General features: G+C 44.3%; 1 protein-coding gene across 2 annotated transcripts; it reads left to right on the top strand.

The window, feature by feature from the left end:
• Positions 1-261: 261 nt before the first annotated feature.
• GOT1 (glutamic-oxaloacetic transaminase 1) lies at positions 262-19,274 on the top strand. 2 transcript variants are annotated; one of them, XM_008144169.3, is made up of 9 exons: positions 262-470; positions 8,487-8,668; positions 12,250-12,373; positions 12,835-12,947; positions 13,067-13,171; positions 14,975-15,125; positions 15,211-15,376; positions 16,111-16,253; positions 18,485-19,274. In XM_008144169.3, the coding sequence occupies exons 1-9, from the start codon at positions 353-355 to the stop codon at positions 18,622-18,624; spliced, it is 1,242 nt and encodes a 413-aa protein (XP_008142391.1). In that variant the 5' UTR covers positions 262-352; the 3' UTR covers positions 18,625-19,274. The 2 variants fall into 2 exon arrangements, with proteins under 2 accessions (XP_008142391.1, XP_054584890.1); XM_054728915.1 differs by lacking the exon at positions 262-470 and adding an exon at positions 626-644.
• Positions 19,275-20,102: the final 828 nt, after the last annotated feature.

The raw sequence follows: 20,102 nt of genomic DNA, 5'->3' as shown, positions 1-20,102 counted from the left end.
TCCCTAGAAGGTCGATGACGAAGCCTCCGGGACACTCTGGTCGCTCGGCTCCGCCCCACAGGCCTCGGACGCCCGGAACAATGGCCTCAGCGATAGGACCACGCTCTGCCAATCAACACACGCCACGCCCCCAGCTCAGACGTAGTCCCTGGCATTGGCTGTATTATTCCTCTTGTCCCTGTGCGTCAGAAGCCGGCGATTGGCTAACCGCGTTGCCAAGCTCCGGACGCGGCTCAACCATTGGAGGTCGCGGGCCCGCCCCGCCGGCTAGTTGAAGGTGACAGTCTCCTCCAGCCGGCGCGACTGAACCTGACCGCGCGGCTCCAGCTCCACGGACTCCAGCTCTCTCGCTATGGCGCCTCCGTCAGTGTTTGCCGAAGTCCCGCAGGCCCCGCCGGTCCTTGTCTTTAAGCTCACCGCCGACTTCCGGGAGGATCCGGATCCCCGCAAGGTCAACCTGGGAGTGGGAGGTAAAGATGCGGTGCCCGGGCACGTGAGCTGCCCCGGGGAGCGGAGCGGACCTCACTCGGGCTCTGGGGACTGTGGGAGAGGCGGAGGCCAGCCGGGCACTGGGGTAGGGATCGGGGAGGAGGCAGGATCACGGAGGCTTAGTTCAACCTGCTTATTTTACAAATTACAAATGGGTATGTGAGCCCCTGGCAGAGGGAGATGTGTCCAAGGTCACACAGAACAGATGTGGCGGCCAGGACACCAGCTCAGTTTTCCCGATCCCCATTCTGTGTTCTTTTGGTAAGACATGGGCGGCCAGAGATTGTAGGGAGAGAGGGTAAGATAGGAAGCCTGATAGGCTTGGAGTCCTGTTGATGGGAAATGGACTCAGAGAGAACTCAGCCCGAGGGAGCTTTGTTCTGAGTCGGAAAATATGTGAGTGACTACCAGGTATCAGTCAGGTACTTTCCCAAGCTGTGTGTGTGTGTGTGTGTGTGTGTGTGTGTGTGTGTGTGTGTGTGTGTGTGTGTGTGTAGGGGGTGTTGAAGACTGACTGAGGCTTTGCTTTGACTTCAAGAAGAAGGAGGTGTTAAGTGAGATAAAAGAGATGGAAAATGCTTCTGTGGCAGGTTAACGCTCCCTCGGGGGACCTGGGGAGAATGTTCTAGCCTTTTAGAAGTGGTAGGAACGAGTAGAGATGGTGGAAAGGAGTCGAAAGACTTTGGAAACGCATTTTCTACACACCCGCGTCTTCCTTTCTTGCTTGTATCTCTTGGACCTTGAACAGTTCGCAGCCTGGGGCCTCCGTTTTCTTCTTCTGCCAAGAAAAAGATTTGGACTTTAAGTGCCTCTTACATTCCTTTAACTTTAATCTTCTCTGGTGAAGTTTTTATTTATATCACCATCGTTTGAAACTCCACACACTTTCTGGACCACATACAGAGTCCAGCCAGGAAGAAGAAAATGAATAGGGTGATGTTCTATGCTAGGGAACAGGCTTTGACTAAAAGGAGTAAAACTATTAAAATATATATATGTGTGTGTGTATATATATATTTAATTGATTTCAGAGAGGAAGGGAGAGGGAGAGAGAGAGATGGAAACATCAAAGATGAGAGAGAATCGTTGATCGGCTGCCTCCAGCAGGCCCCACTCTGGGGATGGAGCCCACAACCTGGGCATGTGCTCTGACTGTTAGGTCGCCGAAGGAGGAATGCAGGAGACCAGAGTGGTGAGGGATTCTTATTCTATCATCTGCACACCAGGTGTCTGAGCCTGGATGGCTCCAGCACCCAGTGACACAGGAGTCATTGGCTTTTAAAGGACTTTTGTCGGGCTTTTTTCTGGGTAGAGACTTCTTTATGCATACCTGGATGGGAGAGAATGGAATGTGGTCACCACAGGTGAAATGTGGTCTTCAGGGAATGTCCATAGTGAAATGACCTGAAAAGCCAGTTCTCCAGGGAAGGAATATCAATTCAATTGCTCGATCAAACCTAACCCTGACCATGCCTGGGAATCGAACCGTGACTTCCTGGTTCATAGGATGACACCCAACCACTGAGCAACACTGGCTGGGCAAAGGAGTAAAACTTTTCAAAACAGGCATTTGGACTGTTTTGTAGCAGAGGGTGGCAGGAAGGCGGTTCAGAATCAGGCTTCCCACTGTGACTGTTTATGTCTGTGCATATGATCTGTTAAAAAGACTTCACCAAAGATTAAGGGGGAGGGGTAAGAAAAAGCCATTAAAAGGTGAGGGTTTGTTGAAGCTGGGAAATGGGTACATAGGCATCCGTTATGTTATTCTTGAAATTTTGTATATGCTTGACATTTTTCATAAGAAAGCATTTTTAAATCAATACTATGTAGTTTCATCCACAGAGGGAAAGTGATATTTCTGGCAGGCAGCAGAGTGGGAGAAACATCGAAAGATTGCCTTGAATTGAATTAAAGTAGGTACCATTCAACCTCTTATTTAAATCCAATCCAAACTTCCAAGTATTTCTTAGGGCCAGATATATGGTGAAGAACTAATATTGATGTTGATCTAAATATATTTTTTAAAACCTCAGATTTTATTGACTCAGTTACCTTTGAATTGTCTTACTGGGTTTTTATGAGGATTACATACATCTAAAGTACACAGAACAGTTTCTGGCACATAAGTAGGAGTTACGTAAGGATTAGCTATTGCTGTTTTCATTTTGGCACTTCTTTGGGTGGGTCACATAAAAAATGTTGAATAAAAATTTTCAGTTCAAGAACTGCAAAGTGGAAGTTTCTGGCATTGGTTCAGAAGTAACGTGCTCATGCAGAGAAAAAAGCACCCTGCCAGCCCAGACCAGTTGTGATTGGCTCAGATGCATAGTCTGCAGCTCAGAAGTTCACGTCAACTGTGACAGTGCCTTTGTCATGTTTTCCAGGAACCCAGGAACTTCACCTCCTTATTATGAGCAAACTAGAGGCTCAATGCATGAAATCGTGCGCCGGTAGGGTCCCTAGGCCTAGCCTGTGATCAGAGCCATCTTCTGCCCATTCGCCAGTCCCCATTCCCACCCCGCCGCCACCACCCACCCACTTGCCCTCGCCAGTCCTGCCCTGCCCCGCCGCTGCCACCCACCCGGTTCCCTCGCCGGTTCCCAGTCCCACCCTGCTGCTGCCACCCACTCTGGTTCCCCGTTCGCCATCCGGTGATTGGAGCCTGCAGGCCGGGGGTGTGGGCGGGGAGGAAGGACCAAGAGGTGGTCAGTGCACCTCATAGCAACTGGTCGAGCGGTCATTCTGGTGTTATGCCGTTATGGTCACTGGGCTTTTATTATATAGGATGATTATGCATTTAATCTCATTTCATGCTTACAATGACTCTGAAGGGTTGTCACTATTGCTGATGAAGCAGGCAAGTTATGTGGCCATTGGTGGTGTGGAGCTGGGATTCTAGGCCAGGTCTCTCACACTCCTGGGTCTCTGCTCCCTCCTCTGTTTTGGGTACTTGCAGGTGCTCCAGAGGCAGTTAGTGCACTGTAGTGGGAAGAGCCAGGAGACCTGGGTACAGATTCAGTGACATGACCTTGGATGGGTTATTTAACAGACTCAAGTTGTTGAAATGAGGAGGCAGGGCAGAATGCCCTTTCTCTAAAATGCTACTCTAAGATTCACTAGCACATTACCTGACTATAGGGTAGGATAATAATGTTACTGGCCTCTTCCGTTGACTGAGGATTTAATAACTATGTGAAATGTGATATGTAAATAAAGTGTTATATAAATGTTATTTTTGATGATCACTGTGACCTGTCTTTTTTGTGGATGACAGGTGTGCGGATAAGGGTCTAAATAAAGTAGAATAAGAAGTCTCTTTTCAGCCTTTGTATGTCCTAGCTGTATACTCATCCCACAATATCTTCTTTGTGAATGAAATGTCATTAGTCACTGATTTTGAGTCACTTAACTCCTTTTCCTCCAAGTTAAGCTAAAGCCCAATGGTGGTTATCCAGCTCAAGTTCTAGTGATGTTGGACATGTTTCGAATAAATTGTAACCATAATCTTATTAGCTAGTTGCTACTTGCAGATTGTTTCTCCAGAGAGTTTCTTTTTGCTATGACTATTTGTATACTTTCCTTATAGTTAGAGCAGAGCACCACATTTTCCACTGTTCAGTGTGATGTTCTCTGAGTTGACAGTTTTAGTGCTTCTCAAAGTTTCAGACAAATGGCTTTAGGCTGGGGAGACATGGGTCCAGCCTGAAGCAAGACATTTCTTCATGGACTCCAGTCCATTTGTCATGTAAACGTAGCTTTCTTTTGTTCCAAACTGTACTTATTTTAATATTTGTTGTTATTTTTAATGTGGGTTCTGGCATCTTCAGATAAAATTATTGGAGAGATGTGCTATATTAGGTGTTTCTGAGTACCCCTGGCCCTTTCCACAGAACCTTTGTTGGAGAAGGGCCTTGGAGTGGGAATGGGTAAAGGAAGTGGAAATCTTAGGAGGAGGAGAGGGTGATGGTTTCATTTTTAGTTCTCTATTTTGTTCCTTTTCATCTGGAAAGCAAGACTGCTGGACTCACCTGAAACCTGTGTGACTCCTCTAAAAGGGTTACTACCCAGGGATAAAGGCAATGCTACATGGAGGTGGGAGCATGCTGACAAAAAGGCCGCTCACACAGTCCTCTGGGACCTGCTTGATTTGGGCTTTTTCCATTCATCTGTTACTCGTAAAAAAGACACATGGATTAAGTATGACAGTCTGGTTCTTATAGACCTTGTGATCTTGGAAAATTTATTTAGCTTTTCTGGTCTTAGTTTCTAGATCCCTAAAATAGGGATCACAGTATCTATATTGTGAGTTGTTAAAAGAATTGAGAGTAAAAAAAGTAAAGCATTTAGCATGGTCCCTTATATGTGCTAAGTATTCAGTAGGTCCTTGTTATTACAATGGCTTTGGCTTCTTTACATCCTGAACTTCCCTGAAAACCGGACCCACATTTGCTATAGTTTGCTGGGTCTATCCTACAACCACCTCAAATACAACGTGATTAAAACACAACTCATCATTTTCACCTTTCCCTCAACCTTTTCTTTTTTTCTTCCCCATATGTTCTATGTCTTGGTCAACTCCACCGCCACCAGCCATTATCCAAACTAGAGAGAGACTTTCGAGTCATCAGGGACTCTTTCCTGGATCCCATGTCTATTTACTTGGTTACTACCTTCTGTCTTTTTTACTTCATAAATCTTTTTTTAATTATCTCTCCATTTCTTTATCCCTTCTGCTGCTCCTTAATTCAAGACCTCATTATTTTCCTTTGGGATTATTGCAGTAACCTCCTGACTTAATTATCTGCCTCCGTCCTCCTCTCCAGTTATTTTCTATCATGTCAGTCAAATGATCCTATTACAGCTGTCCATGTCACTCTCTCTCTGTCTCTCTCTTTTTTAAAATATATTTTTATTGATTTCAGAGAGGAAGGAAGAGGGAGAGAGAGAGAGAGAGAGAGAGAGAGAGAGAGAGAGAGAGAAACATCAATGGTGAGAGAGAATCATTGATTGGCTGCCTCCTGCATGTCCCACAGGGGGACCAAGCCCGCAACCTGGGCATGTGCCCTTGACCGGAATCGAACCTGGGACCCCTCAGTCCGCAGGCCGACGTTATATCCACTGAGCCAAACCAGCTAGGGCTCCATATCACTCTCTTGCTTAAATGCTTTCAGTGGTTTGCCCAGTGAAATGAAGTTCCAAGACTCTTTGAGCCACTCGTTGGTATTCCTCCATGGATCCTACATTCCAACCACGAAAATGCAGATCCTCCAAAACCTCATCTCTCCAAGCCTTTGGACTTTGCCAGGTGTTCTCTCTGTGCGGAATGCTTGTCTTTCTTTGTTTACCTTTGACACCCTTTCATACCTCATTGTCTGCAAAATCTCCCCTGACCCTCACAGGAGAATTAATGGCTCTATTCTCTATGTTTTCTGGAGGACAGTGTCTTATTTTATCTTATCCATCTTTGTGTAGCTACTTCTAGCCAGTGCCTGGTTCATGATAGATTCAGTAAATCCTTGTGAGATGAATGAGAGAATAAAAAAATGGGTGAGAAACGTATTAGTCCAGAAACAGGAATAAAATCCCTTGGGCAGCAGGAACAGTGGTTGTTGATAATGCTCCAGTCACCCAAGAGGAATCTGCAGTTCTGTCTCATTAGGCCATTTAGGTGAAGTATTGGGAATACATCTGGAACTGAACCTGGGGAAACGGCAGTGAAGAAGGAAAGGGAGGTTTAAATTGGCCAATTTCCCTTTTGTCACAATATAGACACACTGCCTCCCTGACACCAGTTGCATTAAGTATTTCTTAGAGTTGCACAGAGTATACATTACTGGTAAGAGCAATAGTACTGTGGCTTTTTCTTTATCTCATATTTTATTTATTTAAAACATACAATTTACAAATATTGTCTAGCCACTAAAATTGTGCTCTAAATTGCTCGTATATATTTGAAAAATGCCCAATTGCCTTTATAATAAGAGATATGCAAATTAAACTACTCTGAGATTCTATTTGCACTCTCACATTGTCAAAAAACACACAAAAACAACAAAAATAAAACACACACACAAAAACACCACTCAGTGGGTAAGGCTGAGTGGGGAAGCAGAAAGTCTTGTATGTTGATGGTAGGAATGCAAACTGATAACATTCTGCTGGAGGACAATTTGGACATGTCTGTCAAAAACCACAAATGCATATATTTCTCAGCCCACTCTACCATTTCAACCTTACATGTAACAGATACATTTGCACACGTGTAAGATGATGTATGTACAAGGTTGTTCACTGAAGTTTTGTAATAGCCAAAATTGGGAATAACTCAAATGTTCATCAACAAGAGACTGGCAAAACCAATTATGGTACACTCATCAGTTTTGTGCTGTAGAAAAGAACAAAAACATTGTATGCACAGATATAAAAAGATCTTCAAGTGGAAAAAGCAAGGAACAAAACAGTGTATATTATGGTATATGTTACCTTTTGTGTGAAAAGAGAGGGGACATAACTGTATTTCCTTGTGTATGATTAGGAAGTTCTGGAAAAAAGAAACTTTTTTTTCCCTTTTCTACAAAAAGATATTAAAAACAGTTTATTCATGGAGTTGAGAGTATTTGGAGCTAGGTTAAATGGAGGATAAAGATGGCACGAGGGCATGTGAATATGTCACCTATTAGAAGAATAGTTAATGACAGTTAGTTATTTGGTAAGTGGAAAAAAGCACATTGAAAATTCTATATAAAATCTGATCCATATTTTATAAAAGAATATAATCATGTAAAATAAAGCTTATAAGGTTGTATACCAAAATTTTCAAACTCCTTATCTTTGAGTGCTGGGATTACATGTTAGTCATAATGTTTATTATTTACTTTCTGGGCTTTTCTAAATTTTCTACAATCAACATGTGTTGTTCAGTAAATAATATCAACCACCCCACAAAGTGATTTTTCAAAAAAAGTTAGGGATTAATATTGGGCAGAAATCAACCAAGTTAATCAGAACTACTCTAAAATTTGCAGTTTCAAAATCACTTGCAAAAGTATAGGCTTGTTGGAGACCTAAACATTCAAGCAGAGAGGCAAATGGCCCCTGTCAGGAATCCTACTCAGAGAGATCTCTGGCTTGGGTGCAAGCCAGGACAGCTGCCCTCTAAAGCCATAATCCCCAAGTAAGCAGAGGGTAGTATAAAAGGGGGGAAAATCAGTTAATAGGATAACTCAAAGTGGACAAAAAATACTTTTAGTGTTTAGAAGTGCTTAGAAATTTGATTGTAAGCAAGATTAAATGTTATGAAATAGATGCATTTAGATCAATAAAAGTGTGAAGCACATGAAGTGGGAAGAACAGTTGAAATGGTAAACACTGAATGATGTCAGAACACAGAGAGAGGACACAGATGTGTTTCAGTGGGCTGCTGGGTGATTGTGTAACCAGTTGCTGGAATCTTCAGTCACAGGGCATTTGCTTGTTATTTGTCCCATTTCTAAAGGGACAAGAGGAGGAGGTGGGCCTCCTTTCACACCCCTCTCTCTGCATGTTTATGTCTGAAGGTGCAGCCTTCATCCGAAGTAGCACTAGCCCTTTTCTGGAAATACAGAAGGAAGCAGATTGCTGGGCCAATGGCTCTAGAGACCTCAGTGCACTAGTAATACTGACATAGCGTTTGTAAGATATGTCATTTTAGTTCACTGAGTGCTTTCACATGCGTTCTCTCCCTCTATCAGGCTCTGATGTCCCAGTTTTATTTTAACATTCTATTTTTTGGTGATCATATATTTAAGAACAATAAGTTCTGTAAGGATAGGAACCATGTCTGTCTTTCTACTTGCCTAGCACCTAGCCCAGTGCTTGGCCCAAGGCGGGCAGGCACTTCCTGAACTTGACTTTGTTTTGATCAGATGGCGATAGAACTTTCCCTGTTCATAGTTCCAAACTCTTATTTGGACAAAGCCTTATACAATTCCCTTATGTAATTCTTTCCCATGTTCTAGCTTATCGCACGGATGACTCCCAGCCCTGGGTTTTGCCTGTAGTGAGGAAGGTGGAGCAGAAGATTGCTAACGACAGTAACCTAAACCACGAGTATCTGCCGATCTTGGGCCTATCGGAGTTCCGGACCCATGCTTCCTGCCTTGCCCTCGGGGATGACAGCCCAGCAATCCGGGAGAAGCGGGTGAGTTCTGGGATGAGGATGTATATTTTCTCTTTAGGAACTGTGAAAGTTGAAAAAGAGGGTGAAAATTCAAGTTGTTTTAAAAGGTTAGGTGTTATGTCTATTGACCTGTCGATGAATCAGGGTTTAAGTAGTGTGACCTCAGGAACCTGAATGTGCAAATAACGTGCTTTTGTATAAAGCACAGCTTCTTCAGTTGTTCACTTTTGCCCAATTGATTATCAGATTTCAGCTACTGGGTTTGAAGCAGTCAGAGGAAATGCCAAGCTAAGGGAATTTAATGGATTGATCAAAAGACTAGGGTCTGGACCAGCTCTGCCACTATTTTTGACCATAGGCAAATCACTTACCCCGCTGGCCCCTATGACTCATTTACATGTTACCGAAAGACTCGTTTGTGGCTCATAAGGCTTTTATCCGATTTTCGAAAGTAGTCTGTGGCCCCCAAAAGTTCAAGAGCCACTAGACTGGATGCTCTCTGAAGTTCCTGTCAGTTTTGCTAGTACTGTATCCTTTCATTCTTCTAGCCTTGGTCTCGGCTTCTCTCATTTCAGGGCTTCCTGGTACACAGTCTGTGTAGAACTAGAGACCCTTGAGGAGCACATTTGGAAGCAGCCAGTGAGAGAGGCTCTGTGTGGCAGGAAGTGGCTTGGTGGAGATTCTCAGTGTTGTAGGGATTCAGAGAAGAGGGAGGCTGGTAATGGCTGAAGATGAGACTTCTGCTGAACCTTGGGAAATGAGGCTAGAGCACTGGTTTTCAACACTGGCTACGTTAGTATAACCTGGGGAGTTTTTAAAAATATACTGATGGCTGGACCCAACACCAGACCAGTTAAATCAGAATCTTGGAGGTACCACCCTATCCTGCCCTTTTACTACCTTCCATTCATGGGCATTTTTTTTAAAGTTTTTATTTTTATTTTTATTCAATATATTTTTATTGATTTCAGACAGGAGAGGGAGAGAGAGATAGAAATATCAATGATAAGAGAGAATCATCGATCAGCTGCCTCCTGCACACCCCACACTGGGGATCGATCCTGCAACCCAAGCATATGCCCTGACCAGGAATTGAACCGTGACTTCCTGGTTCATAGGTTGATGCTCAACTACTGAGTCATGCCAGCCAGGCAACGGGCATATTTTTAATAGCCCTCCAGGTGATTCCAAAGTACAGCAGGGTTGAGAACCACAAGGTACAGAGGGAAGGTATTTGTCTGAAGTAGTGGAAGCTCAGGGCTAGAGGTAAGAGGTAAGCAGGCCTATATGTAAAGAGACCTATCTGATCAGGCAGGCTGGTTTTAGCAGCGGGGCAGGGGAGGCCACCTAAAGGTTTGAGCAGAGGAGTTACCCAATACAAGTGTTGGAAGAAGATAAACTTGGCTGGATGAGTAGGAAGGGAAAGAGCTCAGGTTTTTGCAATAGTTCATTCAGATATAATGCAATTTAAACCAGCGGCCCTTATCACTCCCCTGGGTCATTGTCTGGTGCGCCCTCATGAGTGGAAGGGACCACATCTTGGAGACACCTGATTTATCCCCACATGCTGTTACCCATATGCTCTGATAAACACGACTGCAGGGTCTAGTGAAGGATACACAGGGGCACATTATTATGTGTATCAGAAGTCAGTGAGGCTCCAGGTCGGTGATTAGGCAAGTAATTAACTTAATTAGTGTCACTTACTTCAAGGAACTGAGAGGGAATGCAGGTAGAAGTGGAAGAGTTGAGAGACTATGGGTGGCACTGGGACATTGCTCTGACAATCCATTGTTTCCATAGAGGGAGAGGAGTGCCTTGACAAAGTTTGAAAGTGGGGAGTTTTGGCAACTGGGGATTCTTTTCTGAGGTGCTGCTGATAGTTGGAATTCTGTTGACAAATGAAAACAGAGATTGTGTGTTGGGGAGTGTCTTCCCCTAAGACTGTACATTCTTACACGTTTATTAACTGTGTTGGCAGACACTTGTTCCTTTGCCCAACACTCCCCATTATTGATCACTTAATGCTGTAAGACTTGGGGCTGTTACTTGTGGAACATAGCCCTCCCTCTTAGTCTAGTGTATTTCATATTTTCTTTTTTTTAAATATATTTTTATTGATTTCAGAGAGGAAGGGAGAGGAAGAGAGATAGAAGTATCAGTGATGAGAGAGAATCATTGATCGGCTACCTCCTGCACACCCGCTACTGGGGATCGAGCCCACAAACCTGGGCATGTGCCCTGACCAGGAATCAAACCGTCACCTCCTGGTTCATAGGTTGATGCTCAACCACTGAGCCACACCAGCTGGGCTTTTTAAACCATTTTATTGTAGAAAATTTCAAATATCTACAACAATAGATAAAACAGTGTAATGAACAAACCTCCATGCATCCATCACCTAGCTTCAACAATGATCTGTATTTGGTCAATCTTGTATACCTCCCACTGCCCTGCCAAAGCTGAATTATTTTACAGCAGATCCTAGACATCACCATATATTTAAAAAAAAATTATTTTAAAATTTTACAAATAATACATGAATACATTTTTATTTTTAAAAAACAACTTACAGGTTAGGCCACAGTCCCTTTGACCACTATTCTCCATAGCTGAGGCCCCTCCGCAGAGGTTGCCACTGTTTTTAGGTTGATATGTGCCCTTTTATTTAGATAGGCTTTCCCATGTGCTCTTTTCCGTTCTTTCTCCTTAATCCTATAGACATAGTAAGCAACATGTAATTTAAAACATGTCCCTGCTGAAAGAGTTATGCCAAAACCTCGTTTAAATCATGAAAGGGCAAAATCAAAGGTATAGAGGCAGAGCAACAATGGCATCGTGACTGGAGTGAGAAGACCTGGGTTGATGTCCAGCTCTGCTACTCAGCACCTGTGTCTCCTTTAGCAAGCCGCTTCTCTGAATCAGTGTCCTCATGTAAATTCTGGATCTAGAACTTATTTCATGGGATTGTCTGAGGATCAAATAAGAATGCATGTGAAGGTATTTGGTAAATGGTAAAACTTAGGACTTTTCTTATTGCCCCTGTGAGGTCATTTTAAGATGAGATGATGCTCAAGGAAAGAAAGTAGTATTCACATGTCACCTTTGTTTCATTAGAATATATGACTAAGGATTCCTAAGCCTGCATTATGGAAGGAGAAAGCAGTATTCCAGATTGATGTCAATGGCAAGCTGGAAACATTATTTTTCCAGGCTTCTGTTGGAGGGCAGTTTTGATCTTGGGTTGGGTATCAAAGGGATTGGGGGTATGCCCTCCAGGGCACACTCTGATGTGGCCTAGGTATGACCTCTACCACTGTATTCAGAAGGGAAGCTCCCCTCAGAGTCAGACTTCAGACTTCCCTAATGCCCATAGTTGGTAACTTTGAGCAATGTGCTTCAGTTCTCAGCCTCCATTCCTCATATGTGAACATGGGCAAATAACAGTATCTTCTTTATGTAGTTGTGAGGAGTGAGGAGACAGTACATGTAAGGGCTTAGCATAGAGCAGTCACAAAGTAAATGCTCATCATTACTGTATTTCCCCCTATATTTTCTGACTTCCCCATTATCAACCAGTGACCCCGCTTCTTCTCTTTCAGGTAGGAGGTGTGCAGTCTTTGGGGGGAACAGGTGCGCTTCGAATCGGAGCTGAGTTCCTAGTGCGATGGTACAATGGAACAAACAACAAGGACACGCCTATCTATGTATCCTCACCAACCTGGGGTGAGTTCTTTAAGTGTGTTAAGAGGAGAAACAAAGAAACTAGGGGCAAATATCCTCATGATTCTCACTGTTTACCCAGAAAATGTAATCCAGCCCTGGATCAAATGACATTTAGGAATGGCTCCAGCAGTGGATTTTGGCAGGACATGAGTAATACAATGCTTAAATTCACATTAGGAATACTTTTTCCCAAGACTCTTCGTAGACTTACGTTTTCACGTGTGTTAAAATTTCCCAGAGGAGGCATAGAATGTAGATCTAGGGACCATTAGGATATAAGTTTAGCACGAAGAAGCCTGGTTGAATTTATTTTTGGTTACAACCATTCTTCTGAATCTTAACTCCTCACCTCGATGTCGCCCAGTGGACATTCCAGGGCCCTGGAAGTTGACTTGTGTCCTTTACAATCACACCTCCTTGTGATTATGAAACCATTTACATTTTTACCCCTTTGCCTGCAGAGAATCATAATGCTGTGTTTACTGCCGCTGGGTTTAAAGACATTCGGTCCTATCACTATTGGGATGCAGCGAAAAGAGGACTTGACCTCCAGGGTTTCCTGAAGGATCTGGAGGTGGGTGATGAGATGAAAAAGTAAGCAGAACCATAGGGAGCAGGGAAAAGTTTTTCCATCAGTTGATAAGCAGGAGAGTCCTGCTCGTGTCCAAGCTGACGTAGCTTCCCTTTCCTCAGAATGCTCCTGAGTTCTCCATCTTTGTCCTCCATGCCTGTGCACACAACCCAACTGGAACTGACCCAACTCCAGAGCAGTGGAAGGAGATCGCCTCTGTCATGAAGGTAACTAACTGCCTTTCCAGAGCATCTCTTAACAAATACTCTGTATTAACATTTAATGTGTTCAGAAGCCATACCTATTTACTGGAGAATATGTAAGTGGAGAAAAGCCTGAAGAAAAGAAATATTAACTGTAAATCCTGTTATCCAAAGAAAACCACTGTCAATATTTTGGTGCAGAATGTAAGTTGGTTTTTTTTTTTAGTGTAGTTATACATATAAACATCTGTTTTACAAAGGTGGGATAATTTTGTCTAGACCATTTTATAACATACTTTGCCTTTGATTTGAACTCCCTTACATGTTATTAAATGTTTTGCAGCATTGTTTTCCATGCATGGACATGTCACATAGGGATTGACTAAATCGGTTGATGGACATTAAGATCTCAGGTTTCTTGCTCTTATGAACAGTTATGTAATAAAACTCCATTGTGTTATTTCTTTGGGGTAACTTTCTAGATTGGAATTTCTAGTTTAAAGTGTACATATGTTCTTTATTAAGGTGTTTAAAAATACTCACTGAGAAACTTATATGACTGGCAGCATGGGATAGACCAGTGAACACAGCTGCCCTCAAAGAGCATACACAGCCTGTTTGGGGAAACAGTCATGTGAGACAGTTTTGTTGGTGGAGTTATAGAGAGGCACATAGACCGGACTTTGGGAAGTGTGTGTGAGTGTGTGTGTGTGTGTGTGTGTGTGTGTGTGTGTGTCGGGAGGGGTGGTATGGCGGAAGAAGCCTTCCTGGAAGAAGAGGTTTCCATGTTGAAACTTGAGGGATGAGGACAGGTGGGGGCTGGAGGGGCAGGAATGTTCCCTGTAAGGGGAAGAGCATGGCCAAAACCCAAGGTGTAGAGGTCATGGCCTGTTTAAGGAAGTGAAAGTAATTCCTGGCCGAGATTCCAAGGGCGCTGGGGGGAATGTGAGTCATGAGGTTAGAGAGGTAAATGGGGACCAGAGCCTGTGCTGAGGCACTGACTTCATTCTGAGGGCAATGAGGAGCCATGAAAACCTTTGATGTCATGAAGTGACATGATCAGACGTGCATTGTCTTCAAGTCACCATGGCAGGAAATGGATCAGAGGGAGTCCAGACAAGACAGGCTGGGAGAGTAGTTAGGGGACTGTTGTTATAATCCAGGTAGGAGCTGATGGGGACCTGAGTGAAGTAGGTGGCAGTGACAGATGTGAAAGGATTCTAGAGCTCCCAGGAGACAGGAGTGATAGGACTTGAGAGTGATTGGATGTGAGGGATGAGCTGCAGAGGCGGCACAGGAGGATGCACCCTGGCCTCTGGGTGACAGTTGGGATCAGGGAGGTGGTGCCCACATAGAGAGTGAGCCCAGAGGAGGAGCAAGTTCAGTGTGGGGAGCCCTTTGAGGAGACCGGAGTGATAAGAAGAGAGAGCATGCAGTGTCCTTGTCCAGTAGAATAGCCTGAGGTTGTGAAGAGGCCCTGGGGATACCATGCTGACATTTGACTAAGCTTATCACACCAGGAATCCATGGGAAAGAATCTGCCAATGGAGGACAGACACTGCCTCTGTACGTAAGCCCTGTTGGCAAGGCGGCATCTTGATGCTCTGGGGTGATACACTTAAAAAAACAAGGTTTACCGAAATTGTTAGATTTAGGGGTTGGTGTTTAGCTGAACAGAGAAATAGAGATGTAAAGTGGTGATTGGATGCAGAAAAGAGAAATGGACAGTTTTAGAAATTCCTTCCAGAAACAGTTGGGGAAGGAAAGCCAGTGTCTGAGGTTGGTTCCAGAAGGATGTCCTGCCTGACTCACTTTCCTTCCTCGCAGCGCCGGTTTCTGTTTCCCTTCTTTGACTCAGCCTATCAGGGCTTCGCATCTGGAAACCTAGAGAAAGATGCCTGGGCCATTCGCTATTTTGTGTCTGAAGGATTCGAGCTCTTCTGTGCCCAGTCCTTCTCCAAAAACTTTGGGCTCTACAGTGAGTGCTCTCCTGAGTTGCAGCCCCACCCTCCACCCCCGCCCCCATCGGGGCCACCAGGGCTAATTCTCGTCTCTGTCTCCAGATGAGCGTGTGGGGAATCTGACCGTGGTTGCAAAAGAACCTGATAGCATGCAGCGGGTCCTTTCCCAGATGGAGAAGATTGTGCGAATCACTTGGTCCAATCCCCCTGCTCAGGGAGCGCGGATCGTGGCCACTACCCTCTCTAACCCTGAGCTCTTTAAGGAATGGTAAGGGACTCACAGCCTGATGGGCGAGGGGTGGGAATGCAGAACAGTAAGTGCCCCATTACATTTAACTGTCTCTTCCTCTTATTTTAGCGGAGGCAAGACAAAATTACTTCAGCCTCTTTGAGTCTCAGATATTTCTATAAAGTAGGGCTGCCACCTACTCTCACGTGCATAACACAACACAGGTGCCTCACAAGCACTGGGAACACAGGAAGGGACACTCGGATACATGCGCGTTTCCCCCACTCTCCCACCACCCAGGCTTCATCCCCTTACAGTGGGGAAACAGGAAGGAATCCTGATAGGATAGAATATCCAACTTCAAGTTAGTGTGACAATTTGGGGGCTCTTCATTCTTAACTTTACATATATTTTATCTTATTTGAAACAGTAACTTTTACATAGTAGCTAAATATGCAGTCTCTATTTAATGAGTCCTGATAAAATACATCATTCTGTCTAGATCAGCACCTAGGTGAAGTCTGAGTTAAAACAGGTGGTATTACAGCTCGTACACCCAAGACTAGAACTGAGCTCCATCGGTGAATATAGTCCTTTCCTTCTGCCTGGTAACCGTATCTCTCTGGCCTGTATATCCCCCATCCAGGCACCCACATACCATAATGAGCAGGTGGTAGTCCCGTTTTCAGCTTATAGATTGAATTGTGGTTTTTAAACCTCTGTGTTTTCATGTATTATCTCTCCGATCTATATTTATGTTACTGTCCACTCAGGACAGGTAATGTGAAGACGATGGCTGACCGGATTCTGACCATGAGATCTGAACTCAGGGCACGATTAGAGGCCCTCAAGACCCCTGGAACCTGGAACCACATCACTGAGCAAATTGGAATGTTCAGCTTCACGGGGTTGAACAGTAAGTGCCCCCACCCAATGCTCACTATTAGGACCAGCACTCCTCTCAGTCAGTGTCCTTGGACTCAGCTCCACTAGCTGTTGCCTAATTGGTCAGCGAGAACTTTGGACCAGAACAAGTTAGGTTTTCTCAGTGTGTCCCATCCATCTCCTGAACTCCCTGGGTCTCAGAGGAGCATAATTGTGGTCTGTCCTGCGTCCCATAACGAAGATATTTTCATTTTTGTGGTCTGGGAAGTGGCTCAGAGCCAGCTGGGACGTAACAGGGTTTATGGCTTGGAGCCTTGATTTATGAAAGGTCTGTCATAAATGCTTAGGTACCCTTTGGCTCTTCCTTAATCCTAAATGTGAATATTACATATGTTACTCAGGGACCTAATTATTTTTATTGACTTTTTTTAGAGAGAGAGGAAGGGAGTGAGAGAGGTAGAGAGAAACATTGATGTGAGACACATCAATCAGTTGCCTCCCGTATGCGCCTTGACTGGGGATTGAACCTGCAATCCTTTTGGTGCAGGCTGACACCCCCCCCCCCCCCCCCCCCCGGAACCAACGGAGCCATCTGGCTGGGCAGGGACCTAATTTCTTAATGGGTCTTTCCTAGTCTCTTAAGCATTGCCCTCAAAAAAGAGGTTACAAAGTTACCTTTCCATGTCATAAATATAAACTTAAGATTGGTAGTTGGAATTAAAAGATGATTGAATGTCCAGTGGGTAGCCTTGAATGATCTTGGTCAGCCGTCAGTAGGGCCTATTTGCAATTGGCTGTCCCTTCCAATGACAGAGGGATCATTCATTTTTTTTTTTTTAATATATTTTATTGATTTTTCACAGAGAGGAAGGGAGAGGGACAGAGAGTCAGAAACATCGATGAGAGAGAGACATCGACCAGCTGCCTCCTGCACACCCCCCACCGGGGGATGTGCCCGCAACCAATGTACATGCCCTTGACCGGAATCGAACCTGGGACCTTCCAGTCCGCAGGCTGACGCTCTATCCACTGAGCCAAACCGGTTTCGGCGGATCATTCATTTAATAAGTTATTCCCGAGCACCCACTGGCCAGGCCACATGGTGCAGATATGGCCACTCACCTGCATGTGGAGCTTGTGTGCCTGGCTTGGTAGTAAGTGGGACATCAGAGGTCCTGGAAGGTACGATAAACCAGGGCCACCAGAATGCCATCTCTCCCTCTCCCTCTGGCTGGCACAGTGTTTGCTCCTTTGGTTATTAGGATTTCGTTATCATCTTAGTTTGGGCTGCTGTAACAAATACAGACGGGTGGCTTAGACAACCGAAAGGTATTTCTCACAGTGTGGAGGCTGGGACGTCAGTCAGGGTGCCAGCATGGTCAGGGCCTGGTGGGGGTCCTCTGCCTGGCCTGCTGGTGGCTGTGTTCTTGCTTCATCCTCACATAATGGTGATAGAGCACGCTCTCTTTAGCCTCTTATGAGGGCACTACTCCCATCATGGGGCTCCACCCTCATGACCTCATCTAACCTAATTACCTGCCAAAGGCTCCACCTCCCAATACCATCACATTGGGGTTAGGTTTCCACATGAATTTTGGAGTGACACAAGCATTCAGTCCATAACAATTATTATCCCATTCCCTCCAATGAAGGTGTCTTAAGGGTACAAACTAGACAATAATCGGTTGAAATTCTCTCATGGCTTTGCAACAAAGCAAACAAGCTCTGGAGATTGTGGCACAAAGGAAGTACAGGCAGTCCCTTCTTGCTCCATCCATGAGAATTTCAGCCAGCTCCTCTCATGCATGAGGCCTTGTACAATGTGCTGTGAAAATGAAATGTCCAAGGGAGGTTGCTTCCAGGTGCTCAGGGATAAGCAAATTCAGGTTAAGGAAGAGATGAAGGAAGCACTTCATAACCAGTTTTTCGTATCAGTGGAGTGTTCTGAAGTCTGAGGGTTGTTTCAGTTGACAGCGTGTCCTGTGAATGGGATGTGCAAGGTTTGGTTGGGAGGTAGTCCCAGGTTAAAATTCCCATGAGGAGGAGCGCTGTTAAACTTCCTGGAGATTAGAAAGTCAGCTAATACGACTAGTTTTCAGAATCGATTGAGGATATTTCCCTGTGTACAATTGGACAGAATAGCTCTTGTGGTTTTTCTTCTCTGTATTATGAGGCAAAGAAGGAAAACTGTAATTGTCATGGAGTTGCTGAGGCTTAAAGGATTCCTACTACTCTGATTATCTCTCTTTTTGTTTTCAACAGCCAAGCAGGTTGAATATCTGGTCAGTGAAAAGCACATCTATCTGCTGCCAAGTGGTCGGATCAACATGTGTGGCTTAACCACCAAAAACCTAGATTATGTGGCCACCTCCATCCATGAAGCAGTCACCAAAATCCAGTAAAGAGGTACCACCGAAACCAGCACCACCAAAGCGGCCCACTGTCTGTGTGTTCCCTGCCTGCACAGCCTAGTTGTCTACATCATGGATAAGACTATTGCAAGATGGAAAGGCTGCTCTGGTGAGGTTGGGCCCACATGAAGAGAACATCCCTTGAAAAGAGATGCGGGCCTGGATTAGAGCCCTTCGGAAGGCCAGAGCAAATTAAGCTTTCTGTTTAAGAAGAATAAAACGGTACTTTGATCATGAGTTGTAGATAGCTTGCTCCCTTGCTAGAAGCAAGAGTCTTGCCAGTGTCACTTGTACGCTTCTATGTGTTGCTTGACTCTGTACAAAGTCTAGTCCCAAAGATCAAGTTGTCTGAAGAGCCATGTGTAATTGTGGGTGTTGGCTGTCAGTAAAACTCATCATCTTTACCCAGAGTGTCTGTGTCCCTGCTCTTTCTGCATGGTTGTGTCCCTAGCCCTAAGCTTTAGTTCTTTAGGGCAGCCAAGGTAAAAAATATATTTACATCACATGCACACAGTTAACTGAAACAAAAGTTTCACAAAACAGTATATACTCTTGCTACGTGCAGTGCATTCTGATATTTTCTAGTCCGTTCTATTGTTATGTTCCATTTCACTAAGAAATAAAAGTGATTGAGACTCTTATCTAATTGATTTTGTGACCCACTAACAGGTTGTAACCCATGGCTTAAAATGAAAGCTATAAGCCCTAGCCGGTTTGGCTTAGTGGATAGAGGGTTAGCTTGCGGTCTGAAGAGTCCTGGGTTCGATTCTGGTCACGGGCATATACCCGGTTGTGGGCTCGATCTCCAGTAGAAGGCATGCAGGAGGCAGTCAATTAATGATTCTCACTCATCATTGATGTTTCTCTCCCTTTCTCTCTGAAATCAATAATATATATATATATATATATATACATATATATATATATATATATATAGAATGCTATGGAGGGATGTACTAGTTGCTAAATAAAAACTAACATGTTCTTGCAACAGGCTTCCCATTAGTGAACACTTTGCACACCAGCTCTTTGCCAATTTTCTGGACTTGTCCTTCAGAGGCCAGCTGTCTTCTTATATCACTTAAGACCCTGGACTTCATGGATTCCATCACTCAGGGTGATTCTAGAACACAGCCCCACCCTATGCAGTGGAGCACCTCCCAGTCAGTTATAGCTACTTGGACATAGATCACATTTTCCCAGAAAGTCCAAGGAACTCTCCCCATAACAGTTCTGTAGAATTTGAGTCTTGAGTTTGAAAATATTGAAAGATAATTCTAGTTATTTTAACAGGATCTGCCCCTTTTCTAACGTGCCTTTGAGTTGATATAAAACCCTACAGTCTTGAGGGCTGATTGGGGTCTTAGAAGTCACTAACTCTAGCCTCTCTCAGAGCTATAGTCTCTGCCATACTGTCCCTGACCTGTTCATTTTTAACTGGGGGGAGGGTGGATTCTTTCACTACTTGG

The sequence above is a fragment of the Eptesicus fuscus genome, chromosome 17, assembly GCF_027574615.1.
Source record: "Eptesicus fuscus isolate TK198812 chromosome 17, DD_ASM_mEF_20220401, whole genome shotgun sequence".
NCBI lineage: Eukaryota > Metazoa > Chordata > Mammalia > Chiroptera > Vespertilionidae > Eptesicus > Eptesicus fuscus.
Note: the sequence above shows the minus strand (reverse complement) of the source record. Positions and strands in the feature narration are given on the sequence as shown.

Bases quoted from the DNA above. Each gene is read 5' to 3' on its own strand.
- GOT1 (XM_008144169.3), top strand. From the start codon at position 353: ATGGCGCCTCCGTCAGTGTTTGCCGAAGTCCCGCAGGCCCCGCCGGTC. The intron at 12,374-12,834 runs GTGAGTTCTTTA...CTTTGCCTGCAG, and splicing joins TGTATCCTCACCAACCTGGG to AGAATCATAATGCTGTGTTT. The intron at 15,377-16,110 runs GTAAGGGACTCA...CTGTCCACTCAG, and splicing joins CCTGAGCTCTTTAAGGAATG to GACAGGTAATGTGAAGACGA.